The following is a 23,647-nucleotide window of genomic DNA, read 5'->3' as shown; positions in this document are numbered from 1 at the left end:
TGTACACAGGTTCCTGGGTCATACATGTACACGAGTCTCTGTCTGGATCATCATACATGTACACAGGCCTCTGTCTGGATCATAATACATGTACACAGGCCTATGTCTGGATTGTCATACATGTACACGGGCTTCTGTCTGGATCATCATACATGTACACAGGCCTCTGTCTGGATCATCATACATGTACACAGGCTTCTGTCTGGATTGTCATACATGTACACAGGCTTCTGTCTGGATCGTCATACATGTACACAGGCTTCTGTCTGGATCGTCATACATGTACACAGACATCTGTCTGGATCATCATACATGTACACAGGCTTCTGTCTGGATTATCATACATGTACACAGACCTCTGTCTGGATCGTCATACATGTACACAGGCTTCTGTCTGGATCGTCATACATGTACACAGGCTTATGTCTGGATCGTCATACATGTACACAGACATCTGTCTGGATCATCATACATGTACACAGGCTTCTGTCTGGATCATCATACATGTACACAGACCTCTGTCTGGATCGTCATACATGTACACAGGCTTCTGTCTGGATCGTCATACATGTACGTGGGCCTCTGTCTGGATCATCATACATGTACGTGGGCCTCTGTCAGGATCGTCATACATGTACACAGACCTCTGTCTGGATCGTCATACATGTACACAGGCTTCTGTCTGGATCGTCATACATGAACACAGACATCTGTCTGGATCATCATACATGTACTTGGGCCTCTGTCTGGATCGTCATACATGTACACAGGCCTCTGTCTGGATCATCATACATGTACACAGGCTTCTGTCTGGATCGTCATACATGTACACGGGCTTCTGTCTGGATCATCATACATGTACGTGGGCCTCTGTCTGGATCATCATACATGTACGTGGGCCTCTGTCTGGATCATCATACATGTACGTGGGCCTCTGTCTGGATCATCATACATGTACGTGGGCCTCTGTCTGGATCATCATACATGTACACAGACATCTGTCTGGATCATCATACATGTACGTGGGCCTCTGTCTGGATCATCATACATGTACACAGGTTCCTGGGTCATACATGTACACGGGCTTCTGTCTGGATCGTCATACATGTACACAGGCCTCTGTCTGGATCATCATACATGTACACAGGCTTTCGCTCGTGTGTTTGCAGGTCTCACTTACCTACTATGAGCTTCTCGCTCTCAGGTAAGTCCTTGAACAGTTTGCGGAACTCTTCACTCCTCTGCTTGTATGTAGAGCTGGAGACCTGGGGGAGATGGACAGATGACAGTCACAGAGATGGCGGGAGAGAAGACCTGTAGGGGGCGCTCAGTCAGGACCCCCCACAAGGTCACAGGATGAGGGGCTCTGCCTCATAAATCAATCAGGCCCTGAATATAAACACGAAGATTTACATTCACTGACAACATACAGTGATCTTAAAAGGGGTGAGAAATTTCTAAAACAATTCCCCCCAACAGTGAGCTGATTGTCACGCCAAGCCCTCCAGAGTGAGAACAACCATATACCAGGGGTGTGCGCTAACAGATGGCGTCGGGGGACCCCCAAATGCCCCAACAGGAGGTATGAGCAGGAACTGTCCAGATTCCACTACTTCAGGGCTCCACCTGGAGGACGATGTGTGTATTACAGCAGATATTCATCTATCCTCGATGCAGTGTGGAGCAGCAGATAATACCGCCGGTGCCTGGTGAGGGGACGGGGACTGCAATAAGGGACACTCATATTACAGGAGATCCCCTATACTATATACCTGTACACACTGCATCCATTATACCTCGTACCTCACATGTCAGTACACTGCTGTATATACTATATACCTGTACACACTGCATCTATTATACCTCGTACCTCACATGTCAGTACACTGCTGAATATACTATATATCTGTGCACACTGCATCTATTATACCTCGTACCTCACATATCAGTACAGTGCTGTATATACTATATATCTGTACACACTGCATCTATTATACCTTGTACCTCACATATCAGTACACTGCTGTATATACTATATATCTGTACACACTGCATCTATTATACCTCGTACCTCACATGTCAGTACACTGCTGAATATACTATATATCTGTACACACTGCATCTATTATACCTCGTACCTCACATATCAGTACACTGCTGTATATACTATATATCTGTACACACTGCATCTATTATACCTCATACCTCACATATCAGTACACTGCTGAATATACTATATATCTGTACACACTGCATCTATTATACCTCGTACCTCACATATCAGTACACTCCTGTATATACTATATATCTGTACACACTGCATCTATTATACCTCATACCTCACATATCAGTACACTGCTGTATATACTATATATCTGTACACTCTGCATCTATTATACCTCACACCTCACATATCAGTACACTGCTGTATATACTATATATCTGTACACTGCATCTATTATACCTCGTACCTCACATATCAGTACACTGCTGTATATACTATATATCTGTACACACTGCATCTATTATACCTCATACCTCACATATCAGTACACTGCTGTATATACTATATATCTGTACACACTGCATCTATTATACCTCGTACCTCACATATCAGTACACTGCTGTATATACTATATATCTGTACACTGCATCTATTATACCTCGTACCTCACATATCAGTACACTGCTGTATATACTATATATCTGTACACACTGCATCTATTATACCTCGTACCTCACCTGTCAGTACACTGCTGTATATACTATATATCTGTACACACTGCATCTATTATACCTCGTACCTCACATATCAGTACACTGCTGTATATACTATATATCTGTACACACTGCATCTATTATACCTCATACCTCACATATCAGTACACTGCTGTATATACTATATATCTGTACACACTGCATCTATTATACCTCGTACCTCACATATCAGTACACTGCTGTATATACTATATATCTGTACACACTGCATCTATTATACCTCATACCTCACATATCAGTACACTGCTGTATATACTATATATCTGTACACACTGCATCTATTATACCTCGCACCTCACATATCAGTACACTGCTGTATATACTATATATCTGTACACACTGCATCTATTATACCTCGTACCTCACATATCAGTACACTGCTGTATATACTATATATCTGTACACACTGCATCTATTATACCTCGTACCTCACATATCAGTACACTGCTGTATATACTATATATCTGTACACACTGCATCTATTATACCTCGCACCTCACATATCAGTACACTGCTGTATATACTATATATCTGTACACACTGCATCTATTATACCTCGTACCTCACATATCAGTACACTGCTGTATATACTATATATCTGTACACACTGCATCTATTATACCTCGTACCTCACATATCAGTACACTGCTGTATATACTATATATCTGTACACACTGCATCTATTATACCTCGTACCTCACATATCAGTACACTGCTGTATATACTATATATCTGTACACACTGCATCTATTATACCTCGTACCTCACATATCAGTACACTGCTGTATATACTATATATCTGTACACACTGCATCCTATTATACCTCGTACCTCACATATCAGTACACTGCTGTATATACTATATATCTGTACACACTGCATCTATTATACCTCGTACCTCACATATCAGTACACTGCTGTATATACTATATATCTGTACACACTGCATCTATTATACCTCATACCTCACATATCAGTACACTGCTGTATATACTATATATCTGTACACACTGCATCTATTATACCTCGTACCTCACATATCAGTACACTGCTGTATATACTATATATCTGTACACACTGCATCTATTATACCTCATACCTCACATATCAGTACACTGCTGTATATACTATATATCTGTACACACTGCATCTATTATACCTCGTACCTCACATATCAGTACACTGCTGTATATACTATATATCTGTACACACTGCATCTATTATACCTCGTACCTCACATATCAGTACACTGCTGTATATACTATATATCTGTACACACTGCATCTATTATACCTCGTACCTCACATATCAGTACACTGCTGTATATACTATATATCTGTACACACTGCATCTATTATACCTCGTACCTCACATATCAGTACACTGCTGTATATACTATATATCTGTACACACTGCATCTATTATACCTCGTACCTCACATATCAGTACACTGCTGTATATACTATATATCTGTACACACTGCATCTATTATACCTCGTACCTCACATATCAGTACACTGCTGTATATACTATATATCTGTACACACTGCATCTATTATACCTCGTACCTCACATATCAGTACACTGCTGTATATACTATATATCTGTACACACTGCATCTATTATACCTCGTACCTCACCTATCAGTACACTGCTGTATATACTATATATCTGTACACACTGCATCTATTATACCTCGTACCTCACATATCAGTACACTGCTGTATATACTATATATCTGTACACACTGCATCTATTATACCTCGTACCTCACATATCAGTACACTGCTGTATATACTATATATCTGTACACACTGCATCTATTATACCTCGTACCTCACATATCAGTACACTGCTGTATATACTATATATCTGTACACACTGCATCTATTATACCTCGTACCTCACATATCAGTACACTGCTGTATATACTATATATCTGTACACACTGCATCTATTATACCTCGTACCTCACATATCAGTACACTGCTGTATATACTATATATCTGTACACACTGCATCTATTATACCTCGTACCTCACATATCAGTACACTGCTGTATATACTATATATCTGTACACACTGCATCTATTATACCTCGTACCTCACATATCAGTACACTGCTGTATATACTATATATCTGTACACACTGCATCTATTATACCTCGTACCTCACATATCAGTACACTGCTGTATATACTATATATCTGTACACACTGCATCTATTATACCTCATACCTCACATATCAGTACACTGCTGTATATACTATATATCTGTACACACTGCATCTATTATACCTCGTACCTCACATATCAGTACACTGCTGTAATACTATATATCTGTACACACTGCATCTATTATACCTCGTACCTCACATATCAGTACTACTGCTGTATATACTATATCTGTACACACTGCATCTATTATACCTCGTACCTCACATATCAGTACACTGCTGTATATACTATATATCTGTACACACTGCATCTATTATACCTCGTACCTCACATATCAGTACACTGCTGTATATACTATATATCTGTACACACTGCATCTATTATACCTCGTACCTCACATATCAGTACACTGCTGTATATACTATATATCTGTACACACTGCATCTATTATACCTCGTACCTCACATATCAGTACACTGCTGTATATACTATATATCTGTACACACGGCATCTATTATACCTCGTACCTCACATATCAGTACACTGCTGTATATACTATATATCTGTACACACCGCATCTATTATACCTCGTACCTCACATATCAGTACACTACTGTATATACTATATACCTATACACACTGCATCTATTATACCTCGTACCTCACATATCAGTACACTGCTGTATATACTATATATCTGTACACACTGCATCTATTATACCTCGTACCTCACATATCAGTACACTACTGTATATACTATATACTTGTATACTCTGCATCTATTATACCTCATACCTCACATACCAGTACACTGCTGTATATACTATATATCTATACACACTGCATCTATTATACCTCGTACCTCATATATCAGTACACTGCTGTATATACTATATATCTGTACACACTGCATCTATTATACCTCATACCTCACATATCAGTACACTGCTGTATATACTATATATCTATACACACTCCATCTATTATACCTCGTACCTCACCTATCAGTACACTGCTGTATATACTATATATCTGTACACTCTGCATCTATTATATTTCATACCTCACATATCAGTACACTGCTGTATATACTATATATCTGTACACACTACATCTATTATATCTCGTACCTCACATATCAGTACACTGTTGTATATACTATATATCTGTACACACTGCATCTATTATACCTCGTACCTCAAATATCAGTACACTGCTGTATATACTATATATCTGTACACACTGCATATATTATACCCTGTACCTCACATATCAGTACACTGCTGTATATACTATATATCTGTACACACTGCATCTATTATACCTCGTACCTCACATATCAGTACACTGCTGTATATACTATATACCTGTACACACTGCATCTATTATAACTTGTACCTCACATATCAGTACACTGCTGCATATACTATATATCTGTACACTGCATCTATTATACCTCGTACCTCACATATCAGTACACTGCTGCATATACTATATATCTGCACACACTGCATCGTCTATTATACCTCGTACCTCACATATCAGTACACTGCTGCATATACTATATATCTGTACACACTGCATCTAGTATACCTCGTACCTCACATATCAGTACACTGCTGTATATACTATATATCTGTACACACTGCATCCATTATACCTCATACCTCACATATCAGTACACTGCTGTATATACTATATATCTGTACACACTGCATCCATTATACCTCGTACCTTACATATCAGTACACTGCTGTATATACTATATATCTGTACACACTGCATCTATTATACCTCGTACCTCACATATCAGAACACTGCTGTATATACTGTATATCTGTACACACTGCGTCTATTATACCTCGTACCTCACATATCAGTACACTGCTGTATATACTATATATCTGTACACACTGCATCCATTATACCTCATACCTCACATATCAGTACACTGCTGTATATACTATATATCTGTACACACTGCATCCATTATACCTCACACCTCACATATCAGTACACTGCTGTATATACTATATATCTGTACACACTGCATCGTCTATTATACCTCGTACCTCACATATCAGTACACTGCTGCATATACTATATACCTGTACAAACTGCATCTATTATACTGTATAATGGATGCAGTGTGTGTACGTGTATATATATAGTATATAGAGCAGTGTACTGATGTGACAAGCACAAGGTATAATAGACGCAGTGTGTACAGATATATGTGGTCCGTTATATATTATGGTTATTGTGCGAGGTAGATGAGGTATTACTGCTTGTAACTGTGTGCAGTACTATATATATATATAAAAATTGCAAAAAAGGGCAGCACTCCAAAAAGTAAAAATGCAAAAATGCTTTATTTACCCATATGGGACATGCGACGTTTCGGCTCTATGCAGGAGCCTTTCTCAAGCCTTGAGAAAGGCTCCTGCATAGAGCCGAAACGTCGCATGTCCCATATGGTTAAATAAAGCATTTTTGCATTTTTACTTTTTGGAGTGCTGCCCTTTTTTGCTATTTTTATCTATCTGGATTGGCTTATATCCACATTGGGCTAGCTGCACCCGCTTTTATACCATTGACGGTGCTGCCACTATACTTTTTTGTTTTTCTATATGTATATATAGATATGAGTAAAAATACGGAATGGTGTCAAATGAAGAGAGAGGAGGAGGACCTCCTCTTACCGCTCCGTTCTCCATGCTGTTGGGGGTTGATGGACCTTCGATGATGCTCTGTGCAGTTCCTTTACTAGATGTGCAGGACCTGTGATGCTGAAGATGATGTCATCACAGGTCCTGGCAGATGCTCCTATCTAACCTGGGAACTACACTATTCTTTGTGCAGTTCCTGAGATGACATCATGACAGGTCCTTTAGCTTTTCTTTAGCTTAGCTGTGTGGTCGGCCTCTATTGGAGCCACGCCACTGCTGATAGGGTTACACAAGTGACAGCTGCTCTGAGTGCAATGAAGGGTTAACCTGGTCATGGAAACGGGTCTGGAAAGATCCGTAATTCTGGGCAGAGGAGCAGAGCAGAACAACTTTTGGCAAAGACAGAAAACCAAGGGGGGGGGGGGAGTACAATGAGAGATGAGGTGCCTGCTGAAATAGGAGTATGGGCACATGAGACTGAGGCACAGGGTGCCCCTGCCCCACGCACACCGGCGCCCTCTGGAGTCACCTCAATTATTGTATGACAGGCAGCCATACTTTCAGTCAACACACAGCTTGGTCCTCTGGGCCTGAACTGGGTGCTCTATAGCGGTACAGGATGACACTATATGGCAGTATAGTGATAAGCACTGTATAGAGGTATTACATGTGCAGTGTGTGACGGTATTATGTGGATAACATACAGGAGTATTACTATGAACTGAATGATGATTTTATTTGAGTACTCTTCGACTATATCAAGCACTATGGGGGTCATTTATGACCAGATATACGCCACTTTTGTGGAGTGAATCTGGCGCAGATTCTGTTACCTGTGTGGCAGAGCACCCGCTCACGGCAGGTCTGAAAAGTGGGCATGGCATGGGCAGAGACGGGCCGGCAGAGCCATCTCATTTACCATTTTCTAGGCCTGGTTTAGCCGTAGATTGTGTAATTGTAGGACAGCTAGAAGCGGTCTTACATTTAGACTGGCGCCGGATACAGGGAAGTTGTGTCTTCACCGCCAGCTATGGGGGTTATTAAGACCGGCGTCCCTGGTGGCCGCGCAGGCATCAGAAGTGAAGCAGGTGCCGGGGAGTGGGGTAAGTATAACCAATATGAGAGGCCCGGGCGTTTTGGGGAGCATTATAGGGGTTGGATAACCCCTTTAATAAAGCCTTGTGCTGGCGGTGGTTCTGCCTCAGTTAGGGGTGCCGCCTCGTCATAGCTTCGGTGGATCGTCCGCCAGTTCTAAATGTAGGACAGCTTCCTTACTGTCTTACATTTAGACCTGTTTCTACGCTTGCCCCGTTCCCAGCTCTCGCCCACTCGTGTGAGCGAGGAGAAGTCGCAGATTACGGCGCAACTAGCTGTTACACCGCAATCTGCCCTGAAATATGCCTAATTCATACATAATTCCTCTTAGTAAATGAAACGCTATATGATTATAGTATTTGAGTACTGTATGACTGCATTATTTGGGCACTGTATGACTATATTAGGGGGTGCAGCACAGTGCTAAATAATACCAACATACAGTGCCCAAATAATACCAACATACAGTGCTAAATAATACCAACATACAGTGCCCAAATACTCCCAACATATAGTGCTAAATAATACCAACATACAGTGCCCAAATAATACCAACATACAGTGCTCAAATAATACCAACATACAGTGCCCAAATAATGCCAACATACAGTGCCCAAATAATACCAACATACAGTGCTAAATAATACCAACATACAGTGCTCAAATAATACCAACATACAGTGCCCAAATAATGCCAACATACAGTGCCCAAATAATACCAACATACAGTGCTAAATAATGCCAACATACAGTGCCCAAACAATACCAACATACAGTCTTCAAATAATGCTAACATACAGTGCCAAAATAATGCCAACATACAGTCTACAAATAATGCCAACATACAGTGCCCAAATAATGCCAACATACAGTCTTCTAATGATGCCAACATACAGTGCTCAAATAATAAAACCATATGGTGCTCAAATAATACCATCATACAGTGTCCAAACAATACCACCATACAGTGCCCAAATAATGCCAACATACAGTGCTAAATAATACCATCATACAGTGCCCAAATAATGCCAACATACAGTGCTAAATAATACCATCATACAGTGCCCAAATAATGCCAACATAAAGTCATCTATTAACAGTGCTGTATGCCGGGTGTAGCTCTATAGGATGCAGAAGTAGCAGTGCAGTAGGAACAAGCAGGGGATGGAGGATAGTAACACCAGGGAGGAGATCAGAAATCCCAAGTTCTGTGTTGCAGCTATAATACTGAAAACTGGAGAAGTTAGCTACTTCCACCTAACTGACGGCACTGACGAACCCCACACTTTATAACAATCCTCTCAATCATCTGATGTGAATAATAATAATCTTTATTTCTATAGCGCCAACAGTGTCCGCAGCGCTGTACAGGTCAGGGGTTCATGTACCGTCATAAATAACATAGCAACAGACAAGTCAATAATTATGAGAGGAATGAGGACCCTGCTCACAAGAGCTTACAATCTATGAGGAGATGGGGGGGGACACAAAGGTAAAAGGGCTTGTTTTGTACAATGGTCCAGACATCTTGGGAGAATAGAGGAGCAGATATAAAGCTGCACGAGCCGGTCACTAGCCGATATATGAGGTGCTTCTGGGTGCATTGGTGCAGTGGAGGAGTTTGGTGGAGGATCAGGTCCAGGGAATGATGATAAATGGGCCATATATGGAGAATACGGGTAGGATGGTAGATGGAGATAAGGAGGAGATGTAGGGGTGCAGCACTGTGGAGAGCATGGAAAGGATGGTAGATGGAGATGAGGAGGAGATGTAGGGGGTGCAGCACTGTGGAGAGCATGGATAGGATGGTAGATGGAGATATAGGGGGTGCAGCACTGTGGAGAGCATGGAAAGGATGGTAGATGGAGATGTAGGGGTGCAGCACTGTGGAGAGCATGGAAAGGATGGTAGATGGAGATGTAGGGAGTGCAGCACTGTGGAGAGCATGGATAGGATGGTAGATGGAGATGAGGAGGAGATGTAGGGGGTGCAGCACTGGGAAGAGCATGGGAAGGATGGTAGATGGAGATGGAGATGAGATGTATGGGCTGCAGCACTGTGGAGACCATGGAAAGGATGGTAGATGGAGATGAGATGTAGGGGGTGCAGCACTGTGGAGAGCATGGAAAGGATGGTAGATGGAGATGAGGAGGAGATGTAGGGGGTGCAGCACTGTGGAGAGCACAGGGAGGATGGTAGATGGAGATGTAGAGGGTGCAGCACTGTGGAGAGCACAGGTAGGATGGTAGATGAAGATGTAGGGGGTGCAGCACTGTGGAGAGCACGGGTATGATGGTAGATGGAGATGAGGAGGAGATGTAGGGGGTGCAGCACTGTGGAAAGTACAGGTAGGATGGTAGATGGAGATGAGGAGGAGATGTAGGGGGTGCAGCACTGTGGAGAGCACGGGTAGGATGGTAGATGGAGATGAGGAGGAGATGTAGGGGGTGCAGCACTGTGGAGAGCACAGGTAGGGTGGTAGTGTCACGGAATGTGTACAGGTAACAAGGCAAAACAACATGCATAAATGACTCGCTGGATCCAACAGCTAAGGAACAAAAGGGAGACCCCTGTAGAAGACCTGGCACTTTCCCTGGCTGCTTAGCCTATGCATAGATCCGAATGGTGGAGGTATGCATATCCACGTACCTTGACTATATAACCCCTGAGCACCCTACAATAGTGAGGGGACACGACCACCGGCTCCCTACACCAGACACGGAGGGAGTCAGGGTCACCTGGGATCCAGCAAACAGAAAATAACAGATAACAGTTTAACACTTAACTTTGTAGAGGAGAGGAGAACCAGATGGGCATGCACACACACTCCAGGAAGAAATATAAGCCGCCCAGAAAAGCCTTCTGGGGAAGCATTTAAAGGGAAGCAATTAGTCCAACACATGAGAGCTGAGAGAGGCTAAGGAGAGGAGGAGCTGAATACCACAACACAGAAACTCAAGGAGGAGGTTCTGAAAGGCCTCTGTCAGAGCTTCTCAGCTGTCTGGTTGTGACAGTACCCCTCCCTCTACGAGTGGACTCCGGACACTCAGAACCCACCTTCTCAGGATGGGACCTATGGAAAGCCCTGATGAGACGAGAGGCTTTAATGTCCGTCACTGGGACCCACATCCTCTCCTCAGGACCATACCCCTCCCAGTGAACAAGGTACTGAAGAGAACCGCGGACAAGACGAGAATCCACAATCCCAGAGACCTGAAATTCAAGATTCCCATCAACCATAATCGGAGGAGGAGGCAAAGGCGAGGGTACAATGGGTTGAACATAAGGTTTCAATAAGGACTTATGAAAAACATTATGGATCTTCCAAGTCTGAGGAAGATCAAGACGGTATGCAACAGGATTGATGACAGACAGGATTTTGTAAGGCCCAATAAACCTAGGACCCAACTTCCAGGAGGGAACCTTCAATTTGATATTCTTGGTAGACAACCACACCAGATCACCAACATTCAGGTCCGGACCAAGCACACGTCTCTTATCAGCCACACGCTTATATCTCTCACTCATGCTCTTTAGATTATCTTGAATCTTTTGCCAAATAGATGACAAAGACGAGGAGAATCTGTCCTCATCAGGTAAACCAGAAGACCCCTCTCCCGAGAAAGTCCCAAACTGTGGATGAAACCCATATGCACCAAAAAATGGTGACTTATCAGAGGACTCCTGACGACGGTTATTTAAAGCAAACTCAGCAAGGGACAAAAAAGAACACCAATCCTCTTGATTCTCCGCCACAAAACAACGCAGATATGTCTCCAGATTCTGATTGACGCGCTCTGTCTGACCATTCGACTGCGGGTGGAAAGCAGAAGAGAATGACAACCGAACCCCCAAGCGAGAACAGAAAGCCTTCCAGAATCTGGAAACAAACTGCGTGCCCCTATCAGAGACTATGTCTGAAGGAATACCGTGCAATTTGACAATGTGATCAACAAATGCCTGCGCCAGCGTCTTAGCATTGGGCAAACCAGGAAAAGGGATGAAATGCACCATTTTGCTAAAACGGTCCACCACCACCAGAATCACAGTCTTCCCCGAGGAACGAGGCAGGTCCGTTATGAAGTCCATGGACAGATGTGTCCAAGGACGGGAAGGAATGGGTAAGGGAAGGAGAGGACCTGATGGCCGTGAATGAGGGACTTTGGCACGAGCGCAAGTCTCGCAGGCTGCCACAAAACCCTCAACCGTCTTACGAAGCGCAGGCCACCAGAATCTCCGAGCGATGAGATCCAGTGTGGCTCTTACCCCCGGGTGCCCAGCAAGGACCGTATCGTGGTGTTCTTTAAAAATCTTGTGTCTTAAAGCGAGAGGCACAAACAACCTCCCAGGAGGACAAAGATCAGGAGCCTCTGACTGGGCTGCCTGCACCTCTGCCTCCAATTCAGGAAAAAGAGCAGAGACCACCACACCTTCAGCCAAAATGGGACCCGGGTCTTCAAAATTCCCGCCTCCCGGAAAACAACGTGACAGGGCATCTGCCTTCACATTCTTAACTCCAGGGCGGAACGTGACAACAAAATTAAACCTAGAAAAGAACAACGACCATCTGGCCTGTCTCGGGTTCAGACGCTTGGCTGACTCCAAGTAGGCCAGATTTTTATGGTCAGTAAATACGGTAATAGGGTGTCTGGCTCCCTCTAGCCAATGGCGCCATTCCTCAAAAGCCAACTTGATGGCCAACAATTCCCTATCTCCAACATCGTAATTTCTCTCTGCGGAGGAGAGTTTTCTTGAGAAAAAGGCACACGGTCGCCAATTGGCAGGAGAGGAACCCAGAGACAAGACCGCCCCCACACCCACCTCAGAAGCATCAACCTCAACTATGAAGGGTAACGAAACATCAGGTTGCACCAAGATGGGAGCGGAAGCAAAACTCTCCTTGATATCAGAAAAAGCCTTACGCGCCTCTACTGACCAAGAAGAAAAATCTACCCCCTTTCTGGTCATATCAGTGAGTGGTTTAACAATAGAAGAATAATTCAAAATGAACTTCCTGTAATAATTGGCAAAGCCCAAAAAACGCATCAGCGCCTTTTGATTCTCAGGAAGCTCCCACTCAAGCACAGCGCGGACCTTCTCGGGGTCCATGCGAAAACCAGAAGCGGAGAGAAGAAACCCCAGAAATTGAATTTCTGGAACCGCAAACACACATTTTTCCAGTTTCGCATATAATTTATTCTCCCGCAGGATGAGCAAGACCTGACGTAAATGTACCTTATGAGTTTTGAAATCGGGAGAAAAAATGAAAATGTCATCCAAATACACCAATACAAATTTTCCCATCAAATGATAAAAAATGCTGTTCACGAAATGCTGAAAAACGGCTGGGGCATTCATCAAACCAAAAGGCATAACCAAATTTTCAAAATGGCCCTCAGGGGTATTGAAGGCCGTCTTCCATTCGTCCCCTTCTCTGACCCTGACCAGGTTGTATGCCCCTCTTAAATCTAATTTGGAAAAGACTTTAGCCCCAACAACCTGGTTAAATAGGTCCGGGATCAGAGGAAGCGGATAAGGGTCACGAATTGTGATATTGTTCAGCTCCCTGAAATCCAGACAAGGTCTTAAAGAACCATCTTTTTTCTTAACAAAGAAAAAACCAGCGGCAACAGGTGACTTCGAGGGTCGTATGTGTCCCTTTCTCAGACTCTCAGAGATATAAGCACGCATAGCGATCCTCTCAGGTTGGGAAAGATTGTATAAACGAGATTTAGGCAGCTTGGCATCTGGGATGAGATTAATAGGGCAATCGTGCTCCCTGTGCGGGGGCAAATCCTGAACTCCACTCTCAGAGAAGACATCCGAAAATTCAGAGAGAAAAGATGGTATAGTCTTAGTAGCAACCTCAGAAACAGATGTCATGAGGCAATTCTCTCAGCAAAAGTCACTCCAACCATTTATTTGCTTCGCTTGCCAATCAATGGTGGGGTTATGCTTAGTGAGCCAGGGTAGCCCCAACACTAGAGGAGTCGGCAAACCGCTAAGGACGAAACATGACACATCCTCAACATGAGCATCACTCACAATCAAACGGATATTGTGAACTATGCCCTTTAATGATTTCTGAGAAAGTGGAGCGGAATCGATAGCAAAAACAGGAATATCTTTTCCCAAAGTGCACACCTGGAAACCATGAGTTATCGCAAATTGATTATCAATGAGATTGACCGCTGCTCCACTATCCACAAAAATCTCACAAAAAATGTTCTTGCTCTCTAGCGCCACCCTAGCCGGCAGGACAAAACGGGAACTACAAGCAAACGGAAAACCTTCAATTTCCGCCTCAACCCTGCCAATAGTAACAGACGGAACATTTTTCAAAGATTTTTTCCTCTTTGTTTCTTTATTATACCCAGAGAACTGCCTGAATCTCCTAGAGGGACAAACATTTGCCAAATGATTAATACCTCCACAACAAAAACAAACCGCCCCATGCGAGCTGAATCTTCTATTGTCAGAAGCAATCAACCCCAGCTGCATGGGCTCCTGCTCAGAAGGGGCTGACAGCGACTGAGACCCCTGCGCACAGAATGAGACCGCTGCACAGTCCTGGGACTGAGTATGACAGGAAGGAGAGATCTCTCCTCTCTCTCTAAGACGCCTGTCAATACGAACGGCCTGAGACATAGCAGAGTCCAAAGAAATAGGCCTCTCATGAAAGGCAAATGCATCTTTCAATCCCTCTGAAAGACCATGGCAAAATTGACTTCGGAGTGCAGCATCATTCCAACCAGTATCAGCTGCCCATCTCCGAAATTCTGAGCAGTATATTTCTGCGGATTGTTTACCCTGGCATAAGAGACGTAGTCTAGACTCCGCCAGAGCAATACGATCCGGATCATCATATATCTGACCCAGGGCTAAAAAGAATTCATCCACTGAACGGAGAGGCCGTGCCCCCTCCGGCAGCGAAAAGGCCCAGGACTGAGCGTTACCTCTGAGCAGCGATATAATGATCCCCACCCTCCGTTCCTCATCTCCAGAGGAAAGGGGAAGAAGGCGAAAATGGAGTTTGCAAGCCTCTCTAAAATGCACAAAATTCTCACTACCCCCGGAGAACGTATCCGTGATCGAGATCTTAGGCTCAGAACAAGCTCCATGAACGCAAGCTGAACCGGTCACTTGAAGCTGAGAAAAAGTCTTACGGAGGTCAGCTACCTCCAATGAAAGACCCTGGAGGCGTTCAGCCAAAAGTGAAACCGGATCCATGCTTAAGACGGTTTTGGCGGCTTATAATGTCACGGAATGTGTACAGGTAACAAGGCAAAACAACATGCATAAATGACTCGCTGGATCCAACAGCTAAGGAACAAAAGGGAGACCCCTGTAGAAGACCTGGCACTTTCCCTGGCTGCTTAGCCTATGCATAGATCCGAATGGTGGAGGTATGCATATCCACGTACCTTGACTATATAACCCCTGAGCACCCTACAATAGTGAGGGGACACGACCACCGGCTCCCTACACCAGACACGGAGGGAGTCAGGGTCACCTGGGATTCAGCAAACAGAAAATAACAGATAACAGTTTAACACTTAACTTTGTAGAGGAGAGGAGAACCAGATGGGCATGCACACACACTCCAGGAAGAAATATAAGCCGCCCAGAAAAGCCTTCTGGGGAAGAATTTAAAGGGAAGCAATTAGTCCAACACATGACAGCTGAGAGAGGCTAAGGAGAGGAGGAGCTGAATACCACAACACAGAAACTCAAAGAGGAGGTTCTGAAAGGCCTCTGTCAGAGCTTCTCAGCTGTCTGGTTGTGACAGGTAGATGGAGATGAGGAGGAGATTAAGGAGGTGCAGCACTGTTGAGAGCACGGGTAGGATGGTAGATGGAGATGATGGAGGAGATGAAGGAGGTGCAGCACTGTGGAGAGCACGGGTAGGATGGTAGATGGAGATGAGGAGGAGATGAAGGAGGTGCAGCACTGTGGAGAGCACAGGTAGGGTGGTAGATGGAGATGAGGAGGAGATGAAGGAGGTGCAGCACTGTGGAGAGCACGAGTAGGATGGTAGAAGGAGATGATGGAGGAGATGAAGGAGGTGCAGCACTGTGGAGAGCACGGGTAGGATGGTAGATGGAGATGAGGAGGAGATGTAGGGGGTGCAGCACTGTGGAGAGCACGAGTAGGATGGTAGAAGGAGATGATGGAGGAGATGAAGGAGGTGCAGCACTGTGGAGAGCACGGGTAGGATGGTAGATGGAGATGAGGAGGAGATGTAGGGGGTGCAGCACTGTGGAGAGCACAGGTAGGGTGGTAGATGGAGATGAGGAGGAGATGAAGGAGGTGCAGCACTGTGGAGAGCACGAGTAGGATGGTAGAAGGAGATGATGGAGGAGATGAAGGAGGTGCAGCTCTGTGGGTGAGTAAGAGCAGTTTATATTGGATTCTATGCTGTATGGACAACCAGTGCAATGATTGGGACAGAGTGGAGCCATTGGAATAGCGGCTGGACAGATAGGTGACCCTGGCTGCTGCATTAAGGATAGATTGGAGAGGGGAGAGTTTGGAGAGGGGGAGGCCAATTAATAGTTAGTTACAGTAATCGAGGTGGGATGGATCAGGGCGACAATGAGAGATTTTGTTTCCACAGTGAGAAAGGAACAGATCCTAGAGATGTTATTGAGGCGCAGGTGGCATGAGCTGGCGAGAGACTGAATATAGGGGGTGAAGGAAAGATCAGTGTCAAACCTAATACCGGACTGAACCCTGAGGAACCCCAACAGCAAGAGGGAGAGGAGAAGAAGTGGAGCCAGGGAATGATACACTGAAAGAGCGGTCAAAGTGATTGTGTTCTGATTATTTTTATTATTCCTTTTTATTTATTATATTTAGTTTCATTTTTTCCTTTCTGCAGTAAAATATATGTATATACAAAAAAAAATAACCAATACCTCGCTGATCCGCCGCCAGCGCTTACCGGCTCCCCGCCACTTGGTCCCCTCCTGCTCAGCCATTCACTGGCCACAGCGCTGACCCTCCTCTGTCAGTGATTGGCTGAGCATCTGCGGTCATTTCCTGTCGAGCAGCGACCAGGAAGCAGAGACAAGCAGGGACCTGGTAAGAGCTGGAACATTAGTGGCAGCGGTTCGGTGGAGTAGGTACCATACTTAGTTATTTTATCTTTTTAACCCATTTTTGCCGGGGTGATCCCCTTTAATAAGCTGCATACCTCCACCCTACCTGAAAGCTCGCCTGCGTCCATCAGAGGAGCCGCTGATCACAGGGGGTCTCCCATGATCAGGGACTCAGGAACCCCTGTACAGTCAGCCTTGGGGACCCTCGCCATAAGTCTTGTACAGGAGTGTGCTAATACATTATGCAGTGGTGCCTGAAAGTTTGTGAACCCTCCAGAATTTACTAACTTTCTGCACACTTGACCTAAAACTACATCAGATTTTCACCCAAGTTAAAAGTTTATAAAAAAACAAATGAGTCCCAGATATTAGACTTGGGGGAAAATGCTCCAATTTTACATGTTTGTGAGCAGTAAAAGTATATGAACCTTTAGGATTAGCTGATAATGTGAAGGTGTTTTCAAACAATGGGATGACAATCAGGTTTAAGGGGGTGACCTGTTTTATGTAAAGAACAGGGATCTATAAAAGTCTGATCTTCACAACACGTGTTTGTAGAATTGCATCATGGCAGGAGAAAAGGAGATTTCAGAGGACCTCAGAAGAGGAGTTGTTGATGCTCATCAGGTTGAAAAAGTTTAAAAAACAATCTCTAAAGGGTCTAGTCTTCAGCAATCAACAGTGGGGCAGATTTTGTACAAATAGAGGAAATTCCAAACCATTATTACCATCCCCATGAGTGGTCAACCAACAAAGATCATGCCAAGAGCAAGATGTGTAGTCTGCGAGGTCACAAATGAATGCAAGGTAACCTCTGAGCAACTAAAGGTCATTTTGACCTTAGCTAATGTTAATGTTCATGAATTCACCATCTGGAGAACACTGAACAACAATGGTGAGCATGGCAGGACTGTAAGGAGAAAGCTCTCCAAAAAGAACATTGCTGCCCGTCTGCAGTTTGCTAAAGATCACCTGGACAAGCCAATAGCCTACTGGGACAAGTTTCTGTGAACTGATGAGACCAGATTAGAACTTTTTGGTTTACATAAGGAAGGAAAAAAAGAAAACCCTGCATCCAGCATAGAAATCTCATTCCATCTCTGATCCATGGCGCTGGTAGGGTCATGGTTTGGGCCTGTTCTGCTGCATCTGGACGGCTTGTCATCACTGATGAAACAATGAATTCAGAATTATACCAGCAAATTCTAAAGGAAAACTTCAGGACATCTGTCCGTGATCTGAATATCCAGAAAACGTGGGTCTTGCAGCAAAACAATGAACACGAGCACATAAGATGGGATACGGCCTCTAACGTGAATACATGATTAGATACAGACTCTAGTCTGGATACAAGATGGGATACGGCCTCTAACGTGGACACATGATGAGATACCGCCTCTGCCCTCTTGCCTGTATACAAGATGAAATATGGCCTTTAGCCTGGATATATGATGAGATACGGCCTCTAGCCTGGATACAAGATGCAATACGTCCTCTAATATGGATACATGATGAGATACGGCCTCTGTCCTGGATACCAGATGAGATACAGCCTCTAGCCTGGATACAAGATGAGATACGGCCTCTAGCCTGGATACAAGAGATGAGATACGGCCTTTAGCCAGGATACAAGATGAGATACGGCTTTTAGCCAGGATACAAGATGAGATACGGCTTTTAGCCTGGATACAAGATGAGATACAGCCTCTAGACTAGATACAAAATGAGATACAGCCTCTAGCCTGGATACAAGATGAGATACGAACTCTAGCCTGGATACAAGATAAGATACCTCCTCTAGCCTGGATATAAGATGGTATACGGCCTCTAGACTCGATACAAGATGAGATATTGCCTCTAGCCTGGATTCAAGATGAGATACGGCCTCTAGACTGGACACAAGATGAGATATGGCCTCTAGACTGGACACAAGATGAGATACGGCCTCTAGACTGGACACAAGATGAGATACGGCTTCTAGACTGTACACAAGATGAGATACGGCCTCTAGACTAGACACAAGATGAGATATGGCCTCTAGACTGGACACAAGAGGAGATACGGCCTCTAGACTGGACACAAGAGGAGATACGGCTTCCAGCCTGGACACAAGATGAGATACAGCCTCTAGACTGGATACAAGGTGAGAAAAGGCCTCTAGCCTGGATACGAGATGACAAACGGCCTCTAGTCTAGGTACAAGATGAGATACGGCCTCTAGCTTGGATACAATATGAGATATGACCTCTAGCCTGAATACAAGATGAGATACGGCCTCTAGCCTGGACACAAGAGGAGATACGGCCTCTAGACTGGACACAAGAGGAGATACGGCTTCCAGCCTGGACACAAGATGAGATACAGCCTCTAGACTGGATACAAGGTGAGAAAAGGCCTCTAGCCTGGATACGAGATGACAAACAGCCTCTAGTCTAGGTACAAGATGAGATACGGCCTCTAGCTTGGATACAAGATGAGATATGACCTCTAGCCTGGATACAAGATGAGATACGGCCTCTAGCCTGGATACAAGAAGAGATACGGCCTCTAGCCTGGACACATGGAGAGATACGGCCTCTAGCCTAGATACAAGATGAGCCACCACATCTAGCCTGGATCCAAGATGAGATACGACCTCTAGACTCGATACTAGATGATATACGGCCTCTAGCCTGGATACAAGATAAGATACGGCCTCATGCCTGGATATAGGATGAACAACGGCCTCTAGCCTGGGTACAAGATGAGATAGAACCTCTAGACTGGGTACAGGGTAATATACGGCCTCTAACCTGGGTACAAGATGCAAAACAACCTCCAGCCTGGATACAGGGTGAGATACAGCCTCTAGCCTGGATACAGGGGGAGATACAGCCTCTAGCCTGGATACAGGGGGAGATACAGTGGGGCATGTTTGACCACAGATGTTACAGTTGGGCCTGTAGGTCCTGCTTACTTGTAGGTTGGTGAAACTGGCGTCCCTGCTGGTCCCATAAAAGCTAAATTGGTGATACATTTTCTAACCAGACGGCCAAGAAAGTGTAATCTGGAGGAGACATTCCTGGGAAACCCTTGCTGTCTGTGGGCGACCATTATCCTGCTGAGAAATGGAAGCCCTGCCATGAGAGGAACACATATGGCGTCAAGATGTCCTGCACGTATCACTGAGCTGTTAGTGTCCCTCGTATCCATACTAGGGGTGACCGACTGTGGTAAGCGATGGCTCCCCTGATCAGCACCAAACAGAACCTGGATTCATCACTAAAGATGAGGCAGTTCCAGTTCATATCAGTCCAGGTTTCTCATTCAGGACACCACTGTGACAGGGACTGGCTGCCAATACCAGGACACATAATGGGCGCCGTGACACCGAATTTCCTTTATCTGGCCAGAGACAGGTGTGTCATGAAGGGTCTACCTGTGTCTGGATGGTGGACAGTGAAAGTGCGGAGCTGCTTGTACTATTGGTGGTGTGTCTGGGACATCGCACCGCGTGTCTGTGCCCTCGCGTAACCACTGCTCCCAACATCTAATAACAGCTAGGACAGAACGGCCTATATGGCAGGCAATTTATCGAAACCACCATCCTGCTCCGTTCAGTCCAATGATGTGCCCTCTCAAAGTCTGTCAACTGGGCAAAATGTCTTCCGGTAGGTCAAAGAGGCATGTATAGCAACACCAAAAGGTACTTTACCCAAAAGTAGCTTCTGAGAGCCTTTCTATTTTACATCCTCTTGTGGCAAGACCCAGAGTCTAGTCCGACCACACATGTAGTCAATTAGATATCTGCCTGAGGCAGAACTGCGGCAATCTGACATTTCTATTTGGGTGCGGTATGTTTTTGTCAATGAGTGTAATATTAAAAACAGTCCGGAATTTTTTTGGCAAAAATGTGATTTATTTTTAAACCCATTTGGCCCCTGGTGGTTTACATATGGCTCCTCAGTTGGCTCCTCAGAAGCAAGAAGAATAGGAAAAGGTGGAGCGAGGGGAAAGATAGTCCCTACAGATCCTGCGGACTACAGACCACCCCAGGCATGGGCACACACAGGACTGATCACAGATCAGATGGCATGAAGTGTGAGGGGTTACTTACACTGGCCTTCTGCTCCTCATCGTTCCCCCTGGGCTGTTCCAGAGAGGCTCTCCTGAGCATGGGACTGTCGTCGGCTGGTCTAGGCTCAGCTGCCATCACGTCCCGGTCTCTGGACCAGCCCCCCTCTTCTTATCCCATCTATTTCACGAGACTGATGGGGAGAAACAGAAACCAGACGTCAATTAGAATTATATTATTATAATGTATTTATTTTTCAATATTATATATTATCATATAAAATTATTATTATTATGATAGAGTTATAACAATCCGCCTGCATGTTCTAAGACGCCCTATCTATTCCTAAAGCTTTTCTTCCAGTGGGTGAAAACCTGTCCTGGCCACGCGGTGGACGCACAGCGGCGCGGCTCGTCACAGTTCACAGCTCTGATATCTATCTGAGTGACCAGGACAAGTTGGCATCCTCTGGCAGGTTCCTATTCAATGATTGCAAGCAGAGATATTGGAAACCATTATGAATTATCACACAAGCTATCTTAGAAAATTGCAATGATTTTTCAAGCCACAGTTTCCCATAACTACAATCAGTACTTCTGAGTGCAATACCTTGTATTGCCACCAAGTGTCACTGTTGCCATGGCTGTATATTCCAGTCACACAGCGCTGACACCTTTAGGAGCATGGCGGTATTACAAGTGATAACAAACGCTCCCTGAAGTATACTATTATAAAATATGCACAGTATATTATAGGTATATACACATTTAATATTATTTATACAGCAACATTACAGATAAATGCAAGAAACGTGATTTAAGGTCAATAAAGGGGATCTCCTCTTTGGGCAATCCCTACTTGTTAGAAGGGATCATGGGAATAAACCTGTCACGGAGTGTTTCCCTGCTGGGAGCCCCAGTAATCAATAATCATTCACATCAATGGGTTTTCTGTGTCCAGATGAGAGACCCTCTTTATAATCACTCTCCACTGGCCGAGAGATGAGGATCCTAAACAGAGGACCCCCCACCCTGTATTAACTTAAAAGACCTTACAGTGTATGAAAATGGGTTTCCAACATCAGACAACCCCTTAATAACACATGCAATGAAAAATGCTTTCTCTGGGGGTTTCAGGAAAATGTTCACACTTTTAGACATATACAACAACAAAAAACAGAATAAAAAAATAAAAAATGGTGCCCCTATACTCGTACATCCCCTCCCTGTTTCATAGATGGGTGATCCCATGAAGAAAAGCTCCTGCATCCCCCTCCCAGTTTCATAGATGGGTGATCCCATGAAGAAAAGCTGCTGCATCCCCCTCCCAGTTTCATAGATGGGTGATCCCATGAAGAAAAGCTGCTGCATCCCCCTCCCAGTTTCATAGATGGGTGATCCCATGAAGAAAAGCTGCTGCATCCCCTCCCAGTTTCATAGATGGGTGATCCCATGAAGAAAAGCTCCTGTATCCCCTCCCTGTTTCATAGATGGGTGATCCAATGAAGAAAAGCTCCTGCATCCCCCTCCCAGTTTCATAGATGGGTGATCCCATGAAGAAAAGCTCCTGCATCCCCCTCCCAGTTTCATAGATGGGTGATCCCATGAAGAAAAGCTCCTGCATCCCCCTCCCAGTTTCATAGATGGGTGATCCCATGAAGAAAAGCTGCTGCATCCCCCTCCCAGTTTCATAGATGGGTGATCCCATGAAGAAAAGCTGCTGCATCCCCTCCCAGTTTCATAGATGGGTGATCCCATGAAGAAAAGCTCCTG

General features: G+C 44.4%; 1 protein-coding gene across 2 annotated transcripts in view; it reads right to left on the bottom strand.

The window, feature by feature from the left end:
• Nucleotides 1–23,647, bottom strand: part of GRAMD1C (GRAM domain containing 1C) — a 178,435-nt gene that overhangs the window by 81,776 nt on the left and 73,012 nt on the right. The window contains exons 2-3 of one of the 2 annotated variants that reach the window (XM_044284157.1): nt 21,918–22,068; nt 1,181–1,265 (exon numbers count right to left, since the gene is read on the bottom strand). In XM_044284157.1, the coding sequence (XP_044140092.1) occupies nt 1,181–1,265; nt 21,918–22,013 (181 nt within the window). In that variant the 5' untranslated portion in view covers nt 22,014–22,068. The remainder of the gene's footprint in view (nt 1–1,180; nt 1,266–21,917; nt 22,069–23,647) is intronic. The other variant, XM_044284158.1, reaches the window with a different exon arrangement.

Source organism: Bufo gargarizans, chromosome 3, assembly GCF_014858855.1.
Source record: "Bufo gargarizans isolate SCDJY-AF-19 chromosome 3, ASM1485885v1, whole genome shotgun sequence".
Classification (NCBI taxonomy): Eukaryota; Metazoa; Chordata; class Amphibia; order Anura; family Bufonidae; genus Bufo; species Bufo gargarizans.
Note: the sequence above shows the minus strand (reverse complement) of the source record. Positions and strands in the feature narration are given on the sequence as shown.